Here is a 22079-nt window from a genome sequence, read left to right on the forward strand (position 1 = left end):
AGTTGTTCAATAATCACCTGATAGCCAGCTTGAGTGCTTAGACAAAAAATGAATTTTTGTCTTTTACATGGAAAAAATAACATCTGTGTTTTTGGTATTTATTTGCAATTTAGACAAATTAATTGGTATTAATTTTTTATATGGTACATATTTATAATTTTTGGGTCTTTTTTTTTTCATTTTGATGTCCTTTTATGTAATTTTATAGTCAACTAATAATAAAAGTTAACTTTTGTTAACTGTAGGGCAAAATATTGTATTATTTTTAAATGTTAAAGATAAATATTGTACCAATTTAGGGTCCTAGAAGCTTTTAATTTTGAAGACAAAATAATATTTTAACCTTTTTTTAAATTTTAAAAGAATATGAATCAAGGTAGTTAAACGTATTATATGTTATTATTTTAACAAAGAAACGTAATTATAATACAGATTTCACAAAGATCAACAAAGAAATAAGTGTTCTGCGTAGTAATAACAATAATAATAACTTTAAAACATGCTGGTATATAATGCGTAAAGATCTTTTTACCAAAAAATTTCTACTTGATGCTCATAATAAATAGAGCATCTAACTTGGAAAAAACAAGAAGAATGTGAAAATAATATGATTTTATCTAGATCAAACATATAGATCCCTGAAAATTAAGCAACTCATTAGCATCAATAAAATATTAATTTACACACACACACACAATGCACTAGAAATTTAACCTTATTTTTTAATTTACAGGTCATGAATCGTACAACTTTATCATCGGGCTCCGTACAATGAATAAGCTGGAGACCTAATCGGAAGAACAAGATCAATGGGGAAACAATAAATATAAATATAAATATTATAGTAAAGTTTGTGACCAAATTTAGAAGGAGTAGACGTTGAATCCAAGGATGCAAGAGATATGGCGGCAAAAAAACAAATTAGTTAGCAGGCATATGAATTAATACATAAACAAACAGCTTTTAATTACTATGTAATTGCTCTCACAAAACATAACCACATAGCGGATTCTCCCATATGGCATTATATTATCTGCCTCACTTTTCAACCTTTTTAATAATCTTCTTATTGTCTCCTTGTTTTCTATGAACAATGTTTTGCTTTGCCTCGCATTAATTGGAAGAATATTCATATCTATATATACACGTTTGTATATACATACATGTCCTTGCTTCTATCGTTTCATTATCATTGTTTCCTTCAGAGCTTCTTGCTTGTTCTTGAGGCTAGAGAGAGAGAGAGAGAGAGAGAGAGAGAGAGAGTTTTGAGTCATTGAAGTTCATCAAACTTATTAAGTTAATTAAGGTAAGTTTTTAGGACATTAGCTAAGAAGTATATAATTATGTGTTTGTCATTTTGGGGTTAAATGAAATTAAATTAAATTAAATTTATTTGCTTGTTCAAATTTAATAATTTGCTGTTTGTGTTGCTGGGAAGGGATTTAGAAGGAGATCAGTTAAAATAATCACAAGAGAAAGATGGAAGAAGAGAAATCAGTTGCACTTGATGCTATTATGAAGGAAGCTATTGATCTGGTATGTTTTTTTTTTCCCCTTATTTCTTATAATATATATATATATATATATCTGTTAGAATTATTTTTAATTTGAGATAAAAAACATTTTTAACTTTATTGTTCACAATTATTTCTTAGTTTTTTTTAATATTATGTTAGATGGTTTAGGTTTGATGTGATTCTGCATTTGTTGGCATGAATAGACTTTAACAATAGAAGTTTAACGAATTTAATTCTCGGTATTTTTGGGTAATTAAAGAGAAAAATAGGATGTTGAACCCACCCCTTCGCTACAGTCTAATACTAAAATTTCTTAAGATTATATATAAATTTTCAAATATAAATTTTTTATTACAACATTAAAAGGGTTTGAGTTCTTGATAACATATATTTCATCCCATCCTTATATTTGAGCTCGTCCCACATGGCTAATTAAATAACTATACAAATTAAATTTTATTTTGGAAGGGTGGAATATGGTCTTTTATTAATGTAATATTTATTAAATTTATTATGGGTAATTAATATTGCAGGAGAATATTCCTATTGAGGAAGTGCTTCAGCATCTCAAATGCTCAAAACACGGTTTGAGCTCTGAGGAAGTACAGCAAAGGCTGGACATGTTTGGATATAATAAGCTAGAAGAAAAGAAGGTAATTAATTAAGTAAATAAATTTGGAACTAAATAAATGGATTTTACATTTACTTTCTTAAACCCATGTCATAATTGATTAATAAAATTCTGGTAATAATTTTTTAAATTTATTTTCATAATTTTGAATGCTGTTACAGGAAAGTAAAATACTGAAATTTTTGGGGTTCATGTGGAATCCATTGTCTTGGGTGATGGAAGCTGCTGCTCTTATGTCCATTGCTATGGCACACGGAGGGGTAAATCTACTTTCTTCAATATTTTTCCTTCTCTGTTTCAAATCTTTCGTTAATTCTCTTAAAAAGTAATGAGTGATTCATGAGGCAATAATTTAAGTAAATTATAAGAATTACAGCTATTAAATATGATTTTCAAAAAAAAAGAGCCATTAAATATAATGAGAGATTTTTTTTTAACAAAAATGTTTTGTTGGGAATTTTTTTGATTCTATATCAATATATAATGAGCTATATAATAGTTTGGTTTATTTTAGCATCTGTGCAACACATAGAAAAGCTTGTCTGGTTTTCTTTAATCACTGTATGATCAATTGATGAGAGAGATAAAAAGAGTGATGAGATGAGACTCACCTAGCACGTGAGTCTCAAAATCATATTTATCTTATCTTTTTAGTAAACTATTCCATACAAAGACTATATAGAAGATTCAAGTTTCATTTTTTTTTAAGGTGTACTTATTACATCAACCCAATTAGTTAAATACTACCAAAAGAGTCATCCTGTATCAGATAGTGCATGTTCAAGAAAGTTGCGACAGAGGAAGCAAGCCATTTTTTTTTTTAAGTAAAAATGTTATTTTGATAACATTTGGCCAACAATGGGTGGTATTGAAAATTAGGCCAAACCGGCTAATTGAACTGGTAATTTTTAAATTAGTACCTAGTTCATTGAAATGCTTTGTTCATGATTGATTTAACTATAGTTCAACTACAATTTTAATCATTAATCTTTAAATTAGTGCACTTTGACCAATTCAACGACCGTCTAATTTTCAGTACTTTACTTTTGAGTAAATGTAAAACTTATTTACGTGAGAGAAAAGTTAATTGGATTGGTATTAATTGTTTGTTTTTTTTAGGTGCTCTTTTATCAAGACTTTTTACTTTGTATCAGTTCATTCTCTAGTATTGCGTATCTCAAAATGTGCCTTAATTCTGTAGGGCGAGCGTGGAGATTATCACGATTTTGCTGGCATAGTCATGTTGCTTCTCATCAATTCTACCATAAGCTTCATGGAAGAAAACAATGCTGGAAATGCAGCTGCTGCACTTATGGCTCGTCTGGCCCCTAAAGCTAAGGTAATTTTTCTTCTCCCTTCATGAATCTATCATCATTCAACAGCTTAATTACACTATCTTCATGATTGATTAAATGATATTGATGGCGTCTTGATAGTATGGGACGCTGTATTTAAGTGAGTTGGTTTCACACGTCAATAGCTAGGTTTTGTATTAGGATTCTAGTCCCAATTACGTACCCATAAGATACTCAATGATTTTCTTTTGGCTCAAAATCTCATATTTACAGGTACTGCGTGATGGAAAATGGAGTGAAGAAGATGCCTCAGTGTTGGTTCCTGGCGACATAATCAGCATCAAGCTTGGTGACATTATTCCTGCAGATGCTCGTCTCCTTGAAGGAGATCCTTTAAAGATTGACCAAGTAAACAAGAATTTGATTCTCCCAAAGGAGATACTTTTGAAAGTGTTCATTTTATGCTCAATTTTTTTTTTTTTATTGTACACAAGTGTCTTCCCATTGAAAGCAATTCTGTTCAACTTCAATCAATCCTTTTTCTGTTTGTTTGCTTATTTCAGTCTGCTCTGACTGGAGAGTCACTTCCAGTGACCAAAAATCCTGGAGATGGAGTATATTCTGGCTCAACTTGCAAGCAAGGAGAAATAGAAGCTGTGGTTATTGCCACTGGAGTCCACACTTTCTTTGGCAAGGCAGCTCATCTTGTGGAAAATACCACACATATAGGACACTTCCAGAAGGTTCTTGTACAGAAACTGAATGTTCTTCTGTTGCTTGTCTTCAAGTAGTTAGGTCTTTCGAGAACTTTCATTACTTGTCAAGTGTTTTTTCAGAGAACTTAATGGCAAACACCTTATGACAAACTGTACCTAAGCCTATATGATGTTTTCAAGGACTTGGTGTTATGTTCATTGACACAAGAACTGTTTCAGGTTCTGACATCCATTGGGAACTTCTGCATTTGTTCGATTGCCGTTGGGATGCTCATCGAAATGATCGTGATATGGGGAATTCATAAGAGAAAATACCGAATTGGAGTTGACAACCTCCTCGTGCTACTCATCGGTGGGATCCCAATTGCAATGCCAACTGTTCTTTCTGTCACAATGGCTATTGGTTCACACAAATTGTCTCAGCAGGTATGTCAAGTTGCTTTGGTTTGAAGGGCTGATTAGGTTTTATGCATTCACCTTTTGATGAATGATATGTTTGAAGTAATGTGGTGAAAGGTATGATGTATTTGGCTTTTGCAGGGTGCCATAACCAAGAGAATGACTGCCATTGAAGAAATGGCTGGAATGGACGTGCTGTGCAGTGACAAAACAGGCACACTAACTCTTAACAAGCTTTCTGTGGACAAGAGTTTGATTGAGGTTTGAATCTTTATAGTCCTACAGTAGAATTTGTTTGATATAATTGAACTTGACTTGAGAATTATTTTTCTTCATTTGTTCTTTGTTCCTAGGTGAAGCAGTCGTTGTCATAATATTACAGCCTTTGTGACTAGAAGTTAGGAATCTTCCCATTCTCTCTCAATAAGAAATTTTTCAGGCACAGAGCATGCTAGTGAGAGAACAAGCTACAAATCATAGTACAGACTACAGAGTCATCTGATGATCAAATTAGTTGAAAACAGAAAATAGCTAAATAAGAGAGACTAAACGCATATTTTCATGTGCCAAAGTGCTTTGCACAGTAACAAGGGGAATCCATCAAGAAGTTATAGAAACAAATAATACCTAAAACTGGAGCCAGAGTACTGAGAAATTTGAATAAAATTTATCTTACCTTTTCAATTGAAACTTTTGAATTCTGTATATATAAATTCATAAAGAAATGTTCACGTGGAACTATCTATGGCAGGTTTTTCCCAAAGGCGTTGACAAGGACATGGTTGTACTTATGGCTGCAAGAGCATCAAGGACAGAGAATCAAGATGCAATTGATGGTGCAATTGTTGCAATGTTATCAGATCCAAAAGAGGTAGTAGTTCAAATACTCTAACTATTGAAGGTTGCGATTCCTGAGCATTTTGGTCCTTTCAATGATGTTGCTTACAAGTTCTTCATTTCTTTACAACTTGACAGAATAACATTAATTCCTTCAAAAAAGAACTGGAATAACATGTTTAGAATTAGAGTTTGGCTAATCAGTTTATATTCTTTTTCAAATTTTCAAGGCAAGAGCCGGTATAACAGAAGTTCATTTCCTTCCATTCAATCCAACTGATAAGAGAACTGCACTTACATATATCGATGCTGATGGTAAGATGAAGAGAGTTAGCAAAGGTGCACCAGAACAGGTACAACAGAATGTCACAAACCATTGTGATTGCAATACAACGAAGGAAAATTTGTCTGTGTTATTTATCCATTCTCATATTTCACGTAGATTCTCAACCTTTCACATAACAAAGCCGAAATTGCACAGAAGGTTCATGCAACTATTGACAAGTTTGCAGAACGTGGACTACGGTCTCTTGCAGTAGCCCGGCAGGTTTTTCTCTTATATTACGAAGGACTTATCATGTTGTATATATGTGTTTTCTGCTAAAATATGAGTTATAAACTTTTGTGTTTAGGAAGTACCTAAAGGAACTAAAGAAAGTGCAGGAGGCCCCTGGGAATTTGTTGGCCTTCTTCCACTTTTTGATCCTCCTCGCCATGATAGTGCGGAAACAATCAGAAGAGCTCTGGATCTTGGCGTGAGTGTTAAAATGATAACAGGTACATCTCATTAACTTTAGATTTTATTCACAACTAATAACATTTCATGCAAATACTTTCTTGGCTTTTACCAAAATGATCATTTTCTGTTCTTTTACTTGAAAGCTGTATCAGAAAAAACAAAGGAGGAAAGCCTCGGAAGCCATTATTATTCTGCTAAGTTCTTCTTGTTATTAAAGTAGATTCTATTCTTGTATAAAACTGAGGACCCCTAGAATGACTCAAATTCTTGCCACATAACTGGGAATTATGAAAGTGGTTATTCATCTTATACATCACTTTCAACCACAATAAATGACATTTAATAATCCCTAAATAGTAGAGTGATGAAATATATTTCATTCATCAACTTCTGGTATTGTCACGTTCTTTTAAAGGAAGATGATTGAAAAAATAATGAACTCCAAGTGCAAAAATCTGGCCTTAACTCATGCTTTTTATGAAAACCCTCTGCAGGAGATCAACTTGCAATTGCTAAGGAAACAGGAAGGCGTCTAGGAATGGGCACTAACATGTATCCTTCTTCATCTCTTCTTGGTGAACACAAAGGTGAAACACTCGAGTCTCTACCAGTTGATGAGCTCATTGAGAACGCTGATGGATTTGCTGGTGTCTTTCCTGGTAAGTGAAATAATATTTAATACATTAAGGCTTTGTATATTTCAAAGTTTTGTTGAAATATTTTTGATCATGTATGTTTCAATCAGAGCACAAGTATGCGATTGTGAAGAGGTTGCAAGCTAGAAAGCACATTTGTGGGATGACTGGTGATGGTGTAAATGACGCTCCTGCCTTGAAGATAGCAGACATAGGTATAGCTGTAGCAGATGCCACTGATGCTGCTCGAAGTGCATCTGACATAGTTCTAACAGAACCCGGATTGAGTGTGATCATAAGTGCTGTCTTAACTAGCCGTGCTATCTTCCAAAGGATGAAAAACTACACGGTAGCCCTTCTACTATCCATTGATGTTATCCTATGTTTTCAAGAAATACTCAGTTCAATCCTACTTGTTTCCATTGGTGCAACTTCACCCTTCACCTTTTTGCAGAAGGCACAATGTAATCTACTGATGACCACAAAGTTATTGTTGTCTGACATGTCAATTTTTTTTTTTTTAAAAGCTGTTGACAACCTAATGCCAATGGGGTGTGCTTTAGTTGGTTTTATCATTGACAATTCAGAAAAAGCAAGTGACATGTCAATTAAAAATTATCATGCCAACTTTTATAAGCATTGAACATGGTAAAACATGGAGGATGAAATTGGAGATTAAGGAAAGGATCTTAAGTTGCATACAGATCTTGATTTCTTTCATCTTCTCTTTTGCTGCAGATATATGCTGTATCTATCACTATACGTATCGTGGTAAGCTTTTCTTTTCTTTTTTCTTATATGGAATGCATGTATTAATGGATCAAATCATCAACCTTCTTTGTTTTCTCTTTTTTTGCCTAAGATTTTCATTAATTTCATATTGCAGCTGGGCTTTATGTTACTGACATGCTTTTGGAAATTTGACTTCCCTCCCTTCATGGTTCTTATAATTGCCATTCTCAATGATGGTAAGATTATATCTATGTTGCAGTTTCTTAATCTTAAATCTTACTATAAGCAAAAATTGCATGGCTCTACAGGTGTGTGTGTGTGTGTGTGAGAGAGAGAGAGAGAGAGAGAGAGAGAGAGAGAGAGAGCACTGAAATCAACATGTCAAGTGGATCTTACTATTCTCTCTATCTCCTCACGAGACCATGTGGCTGTTGAAAAGGACCATGTGCTATAATACTTACAGTAATGCATATTTTTGTTTGTTGGCATCTTTCTAGGTACCATCATGACAATATCTAAAGACAGAGTTAAGCCTTCTCCAGCACCTGATAGTTGGAAGCTCAGTGAAATTTTTGCAACTGGGATTGTCCTTGGAGGATATCTGGCTCTAATGACTGTAATATTCTTCTGGGCAGCTTATGAAACTGACTTTTTCCATGTAAGACTCTTCTTTCTACATGCTCATTTTATGCCCGTCTTCCAAGGAACTTTAATTAAATAGAGCAATGTGATGCAGAACCATTTTCATGTGGAAAACTTCAATTCAAACCTTCGTGACATGAAAGATGACGCTGTCGCCAAGGTACTGAATGAGAAGATGGGATCTGCAGTGTATCTTCAAGTCAGTGTCATCAGTCAAGCATTGATCTTTGTGACTCGCGCTCATGGATGGTCTTACACCGAACGACCTGGTCTTTTGCTTGTTTTCGCTTTCGTTGTTGCTCAGCTGGTACTGCTTTTTTTCTCAACCTTTTCATAATTTCCTAAGATACTGTCTCCTATGAAAACTTTAAGACTTGAATGAGTGCAGATAGTGTAAAGGCTTACTATAACTCTGCCTAATCTTTATTGCTTTGCAAAGAAAACTTATATATAGGATAAATTTGTTGGAAGCCACCTGTTTTCCTAATCAAGAACAGTTACAGTTTTCCTCTCCAGTTTCACGCACTTGAACTTTTTTCTGTTTGTTGTGTTTTCAAATTTTGAAATGTATGAATCCCAGGACACAGGATCTATCGTTCTAACTGGAAGTAGCAATAATCTAATTCTTGATCACTCAATCAAAATGGTTCTGATACTCTATCAGGAATTACTTCAATAATGAAGTTTAAGCTTGGGTTGTAATTGTCCTTGAAAAACACAATGAGCTACTCCTTTCAAAAGCTTATTCTTGGATTGAGTACATGCTATATTTTTATTACAAACAAACATTTATAGAACATCATCGTTACATTATTCTCCACAGGTTGCAACAGTTTTAGCCGCCACTCTGACTTGGAACGTTGGTGGAATCAGAAGCATAGGTTGGAGGTGGACTGGAGTCATCTGGTTATACAACATTGTAACCTATGTATTGTTGGATCCTATAAAATTTGCTGTCCGTTATGCATTAAGTGGAAGGGCTTGGAATTTGGTCGTAAATCAAAGAGTAAGTATGATCAAATTTTCACCAAGACAAACTATATCCATGCTTGTGTGGAATGCTAAATTTTATATGGACTTTCGCTTGGGCTTATACATATTTATCAGAATAACTTAAGCTACTCAATTAGGATTGACACAAACTTTATTGGCACTTTGTTCTTGCTTACGACTTTTAAATGGAATAGGACTTTCTTTCAGATGAGTATTTCCAACATAGAAGAAATTTATCGTTTCACCTTTGTTTTGGCCCAAAATTAGTGTTCTCTATCTCAGTTTGGCGTTTACAGTCCTTAACTGTCTAACTTCAAACTTTTGGATCTTTGGATGTCATTCTCTCCAATCAGAACAAGAACATCCCATGATAGTAGAAAAAAGGGAGAATGACCTTTAAGGACCTCATGATAAGATTAATGTCAAATAAAATTTTTTAAATATTTTTAGTCCTGGAACATGGGAGTGTTGAATTTTTTGAAAACTTAAGTTGTAAAAAGATCTTAATTTAGAATTAATTTTCTTATGAAGTTTTTATTATTTTCCCTAGAAAAAACACACGGGAGCTGAACCACAAACTTCAAATTACATGAAAACAAATTACTCCCTTCGGTCCTTATTATAAAAAAACCTATTAATAATTTTTTATAAATTAAGAAATTCAACTAAAATTAGTTAACATTTTTAAAAATTTTAAAATTGCCCTCAATAAAGTTTATAAGTTAGAGGAGGCTGTTTAGTTAGTTAAAGAATATCAAAGTAAAAGACATTTTAGGAAAAAATTAATACTTCAAGCAAGAAGTTTTATATTAAGAACCAGAGGGAAGGTCCTTATAATAAGGACTAGACAGAACAATTTCATGCCAAATCAAAGGGGAGTAAAACATGATTTACCCTTATTATGCCAGATTCTACATGATAAACCTATAAATCATGCAAAATGATCAGTGTTAATATGTATGACTTGTTGTTTATGTGATTTAACAGACTGCATTCACAAACAAAAACGACTTTGGAAGAGAAGCTCGTGAGGCTGCATGGGCTGCTGAGCAGAGAACCCTGCATGGCCTTCAGTCTACTGCTGAGTCAAAGACATTTGCAGAGAAGCACACATTCAGGGAAATAAACACATTAGCAGAAGAGGCTAAGAGAAGAGCTGAGATAGCAAGGTCAATCTTCATTCTCATTTTATTTTCTCTTCATTTTTTCATTCTTTTCACTTTTGTTTTCTGGGTTAATCTTTTTCTCTCTGCAGGTTGAGAGAGCTTCACACTCTGAAAGGCAAAGTGGAATCATTTGCCAAGTTAAGGGGTTTGGATGTTGAAGCTATTAATGGCCACTACACTGTCTGAAAGACCAAGTTCCTTCACTACATCATCCAAGCCTTTGTTTATTACTTATGTGGAAAAATGTCCTCATAATAGGCGATGCTCCAATAAATGAAAAGTCTGCTATTCTGTCTTTCTTTTCTAGCTATCCCAATATCCAATGTTACATTATTATTTCTTTTCTTCTCATACACAGTTACATTATTATTTTTACATAGACCTGTGACAACCAGAAAGTTTAATGATGTATTATCACACAGGATTGATTATATGATTTATCTGTATGCATTCAACATTCAATTGTGAACTTATATTACTATTTGTCTTCGCTATTATTTGGTTTTTCGTCAGATTTTGCAGAGTTCAACAGTACCATTTAAACTTTTAACTAAAGATATTAAACTTATGTATCATCCATTGGGTTCATCTTTTCTGCTTCGGCACTTGGATGTTAAAAATTGCAAAAGTGAAAAACCATAGGTTGAACTTTTGCAGTATTCTGATAATATAACTAAAAGAACATTCTACAAAATAGTATTGGGTCTAACAAGACATGCCATTAGAAGCTTTCAACTTGACTTAAAAATCAAAGACAGAATAGGTATCTCACATTCTTGTATCTGCATTTAAGCATGATTGAACTATTTTCAGCAATCTCATGCTCTCGTCTAAATGGCTTATGATTAGTAGGAAGTATTTTTGGTAGATTACATCAGGTAAATGAACATTGAAGGAATTAACAATAACTTCTAGTGTTCCCTTCTTTTCAAAAGATATTAACTCCCTCACACAAAGCTTGGATGCTTCCATCTACCTCATAATGTAGTTGAACAGTGAGGATCTCTCTGGGCATGACTTATTAAGCAAGTTCATCAGATCAACTTCTATCAGTTTCTCTAGGAGCTCATTTTCTAGAGGCTTGGGGACTTGCTGAAGTACACAAAGGAATTTGACAAATAGCTTCAGAAAGAAATCCAACTACGTAATTGTTTCAAATTGAAGGCACAAACGAAAAAGGAAAAATATGCACTTACCATTTTCAACCATAGGATATAGCAAGCGGAATGCTTCACTTGTGATTGGAGATCCTCAAAGTCATTATCCACAATAGTGGAGCAAGACTTGAACAGACATAATTCATTCTCCAGAAATTTGCCAAATTCATGATACCTGCTGGCTGTCTCCTTCGAAGGATTTGATATGTCACTAGAGTCTGCTAGAAAATGGTTGATCCAGCATAAGGAAAGAAACCGACGATGAAGCCACAGAGCCTGATCAATAATAGCAACATGAAGCACCTCATGTTATAAGCAAATTACTGAAATAGTGAAGTGAAAAGTAAAACAAAGAGCTTCACAAAAAAAGGGGAAAAGACAAAAAAGAAAAGAAACAAAATGAAATGAAATATATTTTTTTCTTTTAAAAAAGGAACCATAAATTCATTTTTGGTATGAAAATAGAATTGGTAAAGGCCCCATAAAACTCAAACACAATAGGAATACTTGAATGGATAAAAATTCTCCAGGGAAGCAGAGGAACTTTACTCAGAACTAGGTTTGTAAGGAAGAATAAGTCTACAATAAACCCAAAAGCCACCAAATTAATTTAATTAGATAGACACCAACAATTCTTAGCGATACCATTATGCTTCAAACATGCCAGTTGTCACCTTAAAAATCAATATATTTCAATAAATCATAATAATCGACCAATCCTAAGTCATCCGGTTGTTAGACAGGGCAGCATATATCATATTCATACAATTAATTCATGAAAAGATTTCATTTGTAGAGGACAACAAAAAAAATGAAATGACAGAGAAAATGGATACAGAACTTCCGCCTTTTGAGGTCACATGTGCAAAAATAGATGAAAATTTGTCTTTTGTTCCAGTATCCTCCAAGTATTATTGTAACAGATTAATTGTTCAACTCGTACATCATATTAGAATAAACCAAATCTTATCTCAAAAGATAACAGGACGCTACTTATATATTTCAGAAATGCAAGTACCCCAGGTATAGCATGTCACTAAATACCCTGGCTGACCCATTTTAATAAACTAATTATAATAATGATAACAGATAAATAATATACAAAGGCCCCATACCTCTCTTCCGACATAACGCTTTATCAATGTTCTGTTCCAGTCAATTTCATCCTGTCAACCAAAAGTACATAAGTGTTCATACATGGCGATTAAAAGAATAAAATAATAGTAATTTCCAATACCACAGAGGCGCTTGATACACTGATATCCAGAATTATGACCCTAAAATATCAGGGTGTCATAGGTTGATACAATACCAGGATGGGGATCATTTAAAGTTGAAGATCCTCATCATTTCACTTTAGCTTATTTTTGATTTTCCTTTTATTTTTCTACAATTCTTTTCACGGAAAAAAAGATAGTAAAACTCATTAGGCCACTTATTTCACACCATACCAAAAGAAATCCAGGAGGAATTCACATCACATCTCTGTTAACCTTCTCATGTTTTATAAATACCACTTGCATCCTGTTAGGGTAGAAGGAGATGAAGAGAGAGAAACAGAGTAGAATAGAGAAGAAATAGGAAGAGGAGAGGCGAGAGAGAAACAGAAACAGAAACAGAAAATAGAGAGAGATAAGAGATGAAAGATCAAAGAGAGATATGGAGAAACTGAACAATATTTCTGGCTTTTTCAATATCCATTATCTGACTTATACGGGGATCTTATACAGACCCTTGATAGAAAATCCTAACAACTAACTCCCTAGCTAACTAAAACTATTTAATCTTTATTATTTGCAAATCACATCCTTTCTAATTGTAATAGCAAATTTGTGCATCTTATCATGGAATCTTATATCATGGGATCCAAGGTACTCTGGAACGTGAGATGGCAACATATTAAATGCCTCCTGCATTATACTCCTCATTTCCCTTTTTTGCAGCGTGCTTCATACAACTTCTTATCTTTGGTTAGTGGGAGGGCTGCACAAAGGGCTAGACGGGATTGAACTTCAGCCTAACCCGAAGTCTGGTCCCTTTCATAAAAAAACTAGGTTAGGCAACCCGTAGTCTGTTCTAGCTAGTGATAACTGAAGATTAATAGGACCAAACTTGGTCCATAAGATTGGGAAACTAGTCTTGTTAGTCCAGTACTAACTTAGATTTTTTTCCCTTTTTTCCTCTATGAGAGGCAATAATCCATTTCAACCTAATAAACTCAATTAAGATAATAAAAATACTTATAATCACAATAAATCCATAATAATTTCCAACAAGGAAAAAAAAATATTTTAATTACAGTCCAAGTGGTTCAGATTATTAAATTATTAGTTTGAGCTTGCGACCGTGTGAGGAACTAAACTTATTAAATTATTAATAGTCTTAACTTATTATTATAAATAATTAGTATTAATTATAATCATATTAAATAAATTTAATAAGACCAAACTAGACCCAGTGATTCAGATGTCCAGTCTCCTGTCCAATCCAATCCGAAGAAACACTCTGGTCTTTTTGGTCTTGTCAGTCCTAAAGGAACAGTTTTTAACAAGACCTAACTTTCTCGGGTCAGACTAGGTCGAACAGAATTGGAGAATTTTTGCACAGCTTTAATGGCACACTTTGCGAGTTTCACTCGTAAAGTGTTGTCGCAATCAAGTTATTTCAATCATGACTGAAATAATATGCATCTTCTTAATTACAAGGCAAGAGTATGCTGGTTGGCTACTGTCTAAACAGGGCTGTATTCTGTGCATATTTATTGAATAGCAAAACATGAGTACATAGAGGCTTTGGTCTTGAGGTGTAAAGCCGAGAGAATTCAAAGAATATGTAGGATAAACATGATAAATACAAATATGATCTAAACTGAATAAAAAGAATAAATAATCAATGAAATAACAAAATAAGCATAGAAAATAGCATAAGTAAAACATATGGCAGCAGGTTTGGGCCTCATATCTTCCAACAGCAACCTAATAAAATGTGCTTCCTCTGTCAAAGCTAGTCAGCAGTTGGATTCTTTGCCCCTTGGTTAAAATATTTATTTTTTAAAAAAGTAATGCTATTTACAGATATTACTAAGTGACCTTTAAGTAGGACATATGCATAATCAATGATGTAACATAAATTTCATAGCCCAAGCATAGAATTGTTGTGGAATCCCCAACCATGCTTGGAGAATGGATCTAGGTAGAGCAGAAGCTAAACCTTTATAAATAAGTCTCCATTTGCACTATTTCACTAAGACAGTTTCCAATGTCTAGTGTCTACAATGTTTCTATTTTTGAAACTCAACTATCCCTAGTAGTTTGCATAATCAACAGAGAAAGCACAAAAAGGACTAAAGCTAAATAAGAATACAGGCAAGCTTTACCTTCCAAAGCTGGTCAATATCAGACTTGTGACCAGAAGATACACCTCTCATACAACTTGAGTCCTCTAAAATCTTGACTAATAGCCTCTGCAATGAAGAAAAAATAAAATATGACAAGTGCAAAATCTCAAACTCATCACATGACATAATATCAGCATCCCTAAACTAGAAAGGAATAATAATAGCAAGCAAGAGCCATTGAGTACCAGGTCCAAGCAAGTAAATCAAAGCTTAAAACTTACTCTACGATAATGAAAGCAACAATTATCAGCAACATGCAGTGCAGCCCAATTTCTGGTTCTCTCCAATTCATGTAGAGCCTAAAGAAAAACAATTTTTAATTCATTACCGGAAATTCAACACCACACTTAACATCATTCATGTCAGCTTGCTAGTGCATTCTATTATTGCACTAGAGTCCAGATCTAGAATTCATAATATGAGACATAGAGCCCAAGGAACAACACACACACACACACACTCTCATACACACACTAACTAAAAGCAACCTGTTCCATTTTCATGTGAGAAACCAACCAGCAACGGTGATTCCAAGCACGGTAATTCATCTTTGATCTCTGAAAAATACAGGATTAAAAGGAATAAATGAATATTCAACTAAAGAAAATACAGTTCATCCCACATAAAAGCATTAATGATAACAGGTGAGTGGATGACAGAAACCTAGTAAAATCATCCATAACTCTCTCCATCCTATTTTCTCCAATTTCCCCCTTTTTTATGATAAACGGTAGATGTCCTGTGAATTATTCCTTCTTTATGATCCCTATTTCACTATAATATCAAAATCAACTATAAGTTTAGACAAATGTGAAATGATTCAATTGCCAATGTGACTACAGAATTTTCTATCATCCACACTGTGTAGACTTCTAGCAAAAGATCAAGGACAAATGAGAGTAAACACTACATTTATACACCTGACTAAACAAGCCCTACAAAGATCACGAGAAAATAAAACCTTTCCAATTTAACAATATGTACTGTAGTTACTATACAGAATTAAGACCTCAGCTATTTTTTCCACCAGCTCAGATTCTTTCTCTAAAATCTCATTGAAATTTGAACAGTTTGCAGAGATTGACTTGATTACCCACCGCCTGGCAATAACACATCTTTGAATTAGAATGCTTCTCAATTTTCAAAACTTCTTTAGGTTCCATCAATAACATGATTAACAAGTATCCTTTAACTGAAGGAGACAAAGCCATAAGTAGCATATATTGTACCTATGGCTCCAAGCTTGTTCGCTTTTAGGTGCATATGAGAGCACAAGTGCTGAAAGGTGAAGTTCATCCATAAACATTGAGAATTGATTCTTCTTGGAAAGTACATGCTTTCTGTAACAAGTGCAGGAAAAATTTGAGAGGTTTGCCACAAAAGTGAATCTGTGACATCTTACATTATTTTACCCTAGTTCTGATTTCAATGTCAATTACGTTCTCAAATCCATGAAAGGGAAAAAAAAAAAGAAAAGAAAGTGAAGAGATAACTCAACCAAAAACTCACATGATAAGATTACCATAAGCGATTTCAAAAAAGCAATAGAACAATTTTTGTTGTCTTCAAACTTATGATGTTGACTTACAGATATCAATAAAAAACATATAACTAAAGCATACAGACGATTAGAAGAGAACCTGCAATTCCAAGCAGTTATAAAGTCACAGCTCAGCAACAGAAGAGACCTGCTGTGTCTCATAAGTATACTTTCAAGATGGTCACAGGATAAAAGGACATGTGAAGAAGTGCCAACTTTGTCAGATTGATTACTAGATGCCTTGTATTGTTTAAATGCAGACATAAATGCATGTTTAGCAGATCCATATAATTGTAGAAGAATTTGGGTTGAAATCCCCAGTTTATGATCCCTGTTCCAAAAATATAAGTTCTCTCTGTTGGAAGTATCAACAAGTGATTCCACAGAGCCCGCTGTCCTTTTTGTTGATGGATGCAAAACTTCTTCAGATGAATCACAGCAAATGCCCAATTCATCATTAAGCAAGGAGAATTGGGACGGATGAATGTAGCCTAGTTCATCACTAGATCCAGAAGCCAAAGATAAAACTCATTAAAGAGAGGCAAAATATACTAACAGCATGTTTCTTTTTTTTCTTGTAAAATACTAACAGCATGTTATTCAAGTCAAAGTTGTATCTTCAGACATCATTCTATCATCCAGAGACTTTGTATGACTAGAGTTCAGTATGTCTAAACATGGTTCCCATTAACCAGTCATGAGGCAGATGTAAAGCTAGAACAGAAGACAGATAATTAAGTAATAAAGAAACAGTAGCAAGACATAAACATTGAGGCACAAACATGTCCACAAATTTGTGCAAGAGGTCGTACCAACAAGATTTAAAGAAGAAGAATAAAAACAAAAAACAAAAAAGAAGTCCCTTAAGGTCATACCAACAAGATGTAAAAATGAAAACTAAGAGCCAAAATAAAAGATGTCTGTCGGAAAACTTGAGGCATCATTTTATTTTTTAATCATTTAGAACAAGACCCAACATGATAAGCCAACAGAGCAGCTTAACCCTTCCTCAACACAACTTTCAAATGTTTAAAGACAGTAGGTCCTTATGGATAAAATATACTTTTCCCCAAAATATCATGAAGCAAAAAGCAAAATAAACCCTTTAGAAATGAGTCAAGTAATTAAATGCAAATCATTTCAACAATCTGCAGGTGAAATAAAGTGCAGAATGATTGCTAAAATTTAGTACCAAACAAAACAAACTCGCAGAAAGAAATAACTTCCTTTTCCTTATTTCATTTAAACAATAAAGAAGGAATCTTCCCAACTTGCTGAATTAGCATTAATGTATTCATTTCCCATGAAATGTCAAAAGATATCTCAAATTTCTGAACCAACTACCAAGGTAGCCATTATGTCAATCACATTAGGCACATTACATTATTGAACTTACATTAGTGGGTCATTTTCAAGCATGTCTTCCAACTGATGCAAGAGATTCAAGCCTTTTTCTTCAGAACATGATTCTTTACTCATGTTTGCTGTCCTAGTTGCCAAAGACGCCAACTGTAAACATCAAATAAAAAAAAGGATCAATTACCAGATCAATTTCATTAATTCATACATGAAAAATTAATGAATACAAAATCTCTTCTCAAGTAAGATAAAAAGGGAAAATATCAAACTATCCATAGCTATAAATGCTCACTAATTTTAATATCAATCAAACTGTCCAGCACAAGGCTCTATAAGTCTGCTTTAAAGTCCTCTCCTATCTTGATAACACTTCCTAGTTGATAAGTCAATCCTTATCCCTCTTTTCTGTGATCCTTGACACCTTCCCAGATGAAACATTGAACCACATAAATATGGCTGATGACTGGCACTCAAACAAACATACATACTGAGAAAGGTCCATATAGCGGTACTGATTATCAAATACAAATTAGTGAGTATATTCATGTCAGAGACAATCACATAAAGTATCGGCCTTTGTTTTGAACACACCCTCGGATCCCCTCACCTAGATGGTACCCTTGCAAACTTTTCCTGCTTATATTCACCCTTCCTGGGTCCCTTCTAATGTTTCTCCCACGATAACAATCAGAACCAACTTTCTTCTAGTAGAAAGAAGATAATGATATATAATAACTAACAAAAACAACCTAATAGCATGCCAGGTTCCTTTATGTTGAGCTGCAATTTTAGTTTCTTTAATCATCAACAATAACACATTGGAAGCTAATTGAACTTTAAGTCTCTCAAATGAGGGAAAAAAAAAGATTCAATTAAAAAAAAAAAACACTTTTCACCGAACTAATCAGCACCTGCTAGTGAAACAGATAAGGAGCAGAAAACCAAACGTCTTTCACATTAACCACTTTTATATTCCAAACTAAGTTTGAATAGTCCATCGTGAATAAGCAAACACTCGAATTATATTTAATTTACACCCAATAAGCTTCAAAGAAATGAATCATGATTAAAGGAAATGATTGTACTATACAGTCACAAGGGCTTACCTTTCAAATGTGGTAGCATGCTTTCAAGAATGAAACACCAAGTAAAAACTAAAAACCTAGGAACAAAAATGGAGAATTTTCATTTGCACGCAATGATATCAGTCTCCAGCATGATAAAACCTTTCTCTGTAAAGCATCGGTAGACAATCTGATGCAGATGCCAGCTTCGATAAAGATTCTCTTTCAAAATCAAGACAGTTCCAATTCTTGCTGACATCAACCAGCCCAGCTGCAGTATAATCAGGAATCACACTCAAGGAGAACTCTGAGAATGTGAAGTTGTTTATCAAAGTCAGATAGATGCTGGGGAGAGAGGGACGAGTCGGATTCGGCTCCCCGGGCGGAGAAACTCGCCACACCAGGCGCGTGTCACCCATGTGGCACAAATCAAGAATGGAAAAATTAAATAGTCTCAACTTTAAATTATAAAATATTTTTAAATAAAATCTCGAATAATAATAAATTCTATTAAATATCCTCAACAATTTTATGGAGAGAAGGGGTAAGAATATTGAAAACGGAAAGGACAATGGTTAATTATATTGAAAAGAAAAAGGTCATACTTTATAAATATGTTAAAAAAATAAAAATTAATTATAAAAGAGAAATGATAAGATTAGATTAAGCCTATTCAATAAAATTTTAATCTTCTAAAAGTGTTTTATATTTTAAAATATTAATTTTTTAAAAAAATATATTTTATAATTTAGAATAGATGAAATATATAAAAAAAATTTTAAACATTATTAATTTTGTCATAAAAAATTTTAGCCAATTTTTAGATTTACTTTATTTTAAAAATGATAATAATTAAATATATAATTTATTTCTAAATAAGTATTATGTTATGTTAATTTTTTACTTTTATTTTCTTCACAGTTTTCTCCTAATTTAATAAATAAAGAATAAATGATTAAATTTTTACCCTCTTTCAAAATATTAAATTTTCTCTTTTAAAAAAAATAAATTTTATCCACATATTTTTTTACTAGCATTATCCAAATATTTTTAATTATCATTAAAATTATTTTTACATAAAAATATTGTTAATAGTCATTTGGGATCCTTTCTATTTTTTATTTTTTAAATAAAAACTAATAACCAACAATATAAAATAATTACAATTCATATATAATCTAGTGAACTTTAATCATTCTCTATCTCATGATAACGTGATTAATTTAAATAATTTTTTATATTCATACTATTATTCACTTTCATAGATATTTTAGCGTAGATGTATTTTATGTGCTTATTTTAATAATTGATAAAAAAAATTGTCAGTGACTTTTTTTTATGACAAAAATTTGAATATAAAATATTAATTTTTTAATTATTATATTTTTGTGATATACTTTTTTAATTATCTTTTAATTGTTATAAATATTTGGGGTAAAGTTCAATATTAACCACAAAGTGGTAAGTTTCCAATCTAAAATGTTACGCTCCAACATTTAAGTGTGATTGGGATTTACACACAATGTACATCACTTAAGCCTTTACCCCCGAAAATGCTTAATTTTAACCATAAATGCATCTATCATAGAGAATAAAAATTTTTACTATATGCTTTTTATGATAATAGAAATCATAAATTTTAGTAGGGCTTCTTGAAAACGTTTCTTGTAAATAGGACTTTAAGATAGTTTTTACAGCTGCATTTTTCCACAAAACAACAATTTAGGCTTAGATCTTATCAACAGGTTTAGAAAATTGAACAAAGATCCTAACTATAATTTATATGAAACACCTAAATATAATTTGTAAAATAATATATAGATTCAAGTTTTACAATAAAGAGAGATTAAGCAAACTAACGTTCCAACCACAACTAATTGGCATTAAACCCCTCAATGGTTCACCCAAATGGATATAATATAACTTACTCCTAAATCCCAACTAGCCATCTTGTCAATATGCTTGGTCCTTAAAGCCCTAGTGCCCAGGTAATACTATTATCATTTCTTTTTATATAATTTCTCATCCAAAAAACTTCATTCCAAGAAAATTTAGAAGATAACCTTCCGCGTATAGCATGTCATGGTAAATTTAATACGCAAATCTCCAAAATATATAAACAATATCTACTGTTTTCAAATTTTGAAGTAGAAAATAATTAACTTATATCATGATTTATTCAACATTACAACTCATATTTAACCAATTTTATTATCTTCATTTCTCAAACTTCTCATCAGTACAATCATTTTATATACAGCCAACAACTAACTTAAAAACAATCCAACCAAATCTTAGAATTACCAATCAAATACCTTTTCCAAAATTATTTAAACTAGTATAGTACCCATGTAATGCACGGTATATTTTTGTAATTTAAAAATTAAAAATTTTTAATTAAAGATTAAAGAATTTATCATGAATCCTTAAATGTCCAAAACCATGGTGACCTCTTTCTCCATACCTTTCACCTCTTTTCTTCGACTCATCTATTAATCTTCTTTATTTTATTTTGTTTTCACTCTAGTAGAGAAGCTATCACAGTTGATCAAGTCTAATATCCCACAGTTGTTGAAGTATCTTCTTTATAAACCACAATATACTTTATTATTTTTATTGTGCTGATATTGCGATTTTTTATTTTTTTCTTTATCATTTATAGGTTTATCTAATAATTAGATAGTTTGTAATGTTTTTCTCACATATAATCCATGAAAAATTAAGATTATAAGGTAAATATAAAAATTGCATGGCTCTGTCTTTTTGTTAAATCATGTGAGGGTAAAAAAAATTTTGAAGTACTATAATTTTTTTGATTTATAAATATCAACAAATAAACATTAATATATATTGAAAATTTAATTTTTCAATGCAAATATCAATATTTTCAAATCTTGTAACTGAGATATTACAATATAAAATATCATTAAGATCAAAATACAAATTTGATGGTTGAGTCATTATCTTCAAATACAAATTATATATAATTTTAAAATTTGATTAATTCATTTGACATTTATAATTCAAATAAAAATTAAAATTAAACATAAATAATTAAAATATCATTTAAAATTAAGAAATCTGGATCACTATGAGGAAATTATTATGAGTATGCTTTTCAAGAAAAGATTTATAAAGAGATGCCCAAGAGTCAAGATATATGAAGAGTAGAAGAAAAATTACTTTGCGTTGATATGAAGAACTATGTTAATATATATTTTCCTCTTTATTCAATTTTAATATACCTGTAGAATTGTAAA

The 22079-nt window shown here is 32.4% G+C and overlaps 2 protein-coding genes across 3 annotated transcripts; one reads left to right on the top strand and one right to left on the bottom strand.

Moving 5' to 3' along the window:
* Positions 1-2074: 2074 nt before the first annotated feature.
* Positions 2075-9302, top strand: LOC129287667 (ATPase 7, plasma membrane-type-like). The gene is made up of 18 exons (XM_054923888.1): positions 2075-2170; positions 2310-2408; positions 3350-3487; positions 3717-3851; positions 4007-4186; positions 4379-4585; positions 4700-4819; positions 5310-5429; positions 5626-5748; positions 5838-5942; positions 6028-6172; positions 6629-6793; positions 6880-7118; positions 7508-7540; positions 7656-7737; positions 7999-8159; positions 8238-8450; positions 8967-9302. Exons 1-18 carry the CDS (start codon positions 2138-2140, stop codon positions 9258-9260), a joined length of 2592 nt encoding a protein of 863 aa, XP_054779863.1. The 5' UTR covers positions 2075-2137; the 3' UTR covers positions 9261-9302.
* On the bottom strand, positions 6662-19228 carry LOC129287668 (uncharacterized). Of its 2 annotated transcripts, none has more exons than XM_054923891.1 (11): positions 18862-19228; positions 17793-17905; positions 16497-16898; positions 16086-16196; positions 15866-15956; positions 15345-15413; positions 15078-15155; positions 14836-14922; positions 12575-12625; positions 11499-11735; positions 6662-6790 (listed from the first exon to the last, which is right to left on the bottom strand). In XM_054923891.1, the coding sequence occupies exons 2-11, from the start codon at positions 17873-17875 to the stop codon at positions 6755-6757; spliced, it is 1245 nt and encodes a 414-aa protein (XP_054779866.1). In that variant the 5' UTR covers positions 17876-17905; positions 18862-19228; the 3' UTR covers positions 6662-6754. The 2 variants fall into 2 exon arrangements, with proteins under 2 accessions (XP_054779866.1, XP_054779864.1); XM_054923889.1 differs by lacking the exon at positions 6662-6790 and adding an exon at positions 11002-11394.
* Between the last annotated feature and the right edge of the window lie 2851 nt (positions 19229-22079).

The sequence above is a fragment of the Prosopis cineraria genome, unplaced genomic scaffold (assembly GCF_029017545.1).
Source record: "Prosopis cineraria cultivar Desert tree isolate PC_DT_omini unplaced genomic scaffold, ASM2901754v1 PC12, whole genome shotgun sequence".
NCBI classification, from domain to species: domain Eukaryota; kingdom Viridiplantae; phylum Streptophyta; class Magnoliopsida; order Fabales; family Fabaceae; genus Prosopis; species Prosopis cineraria.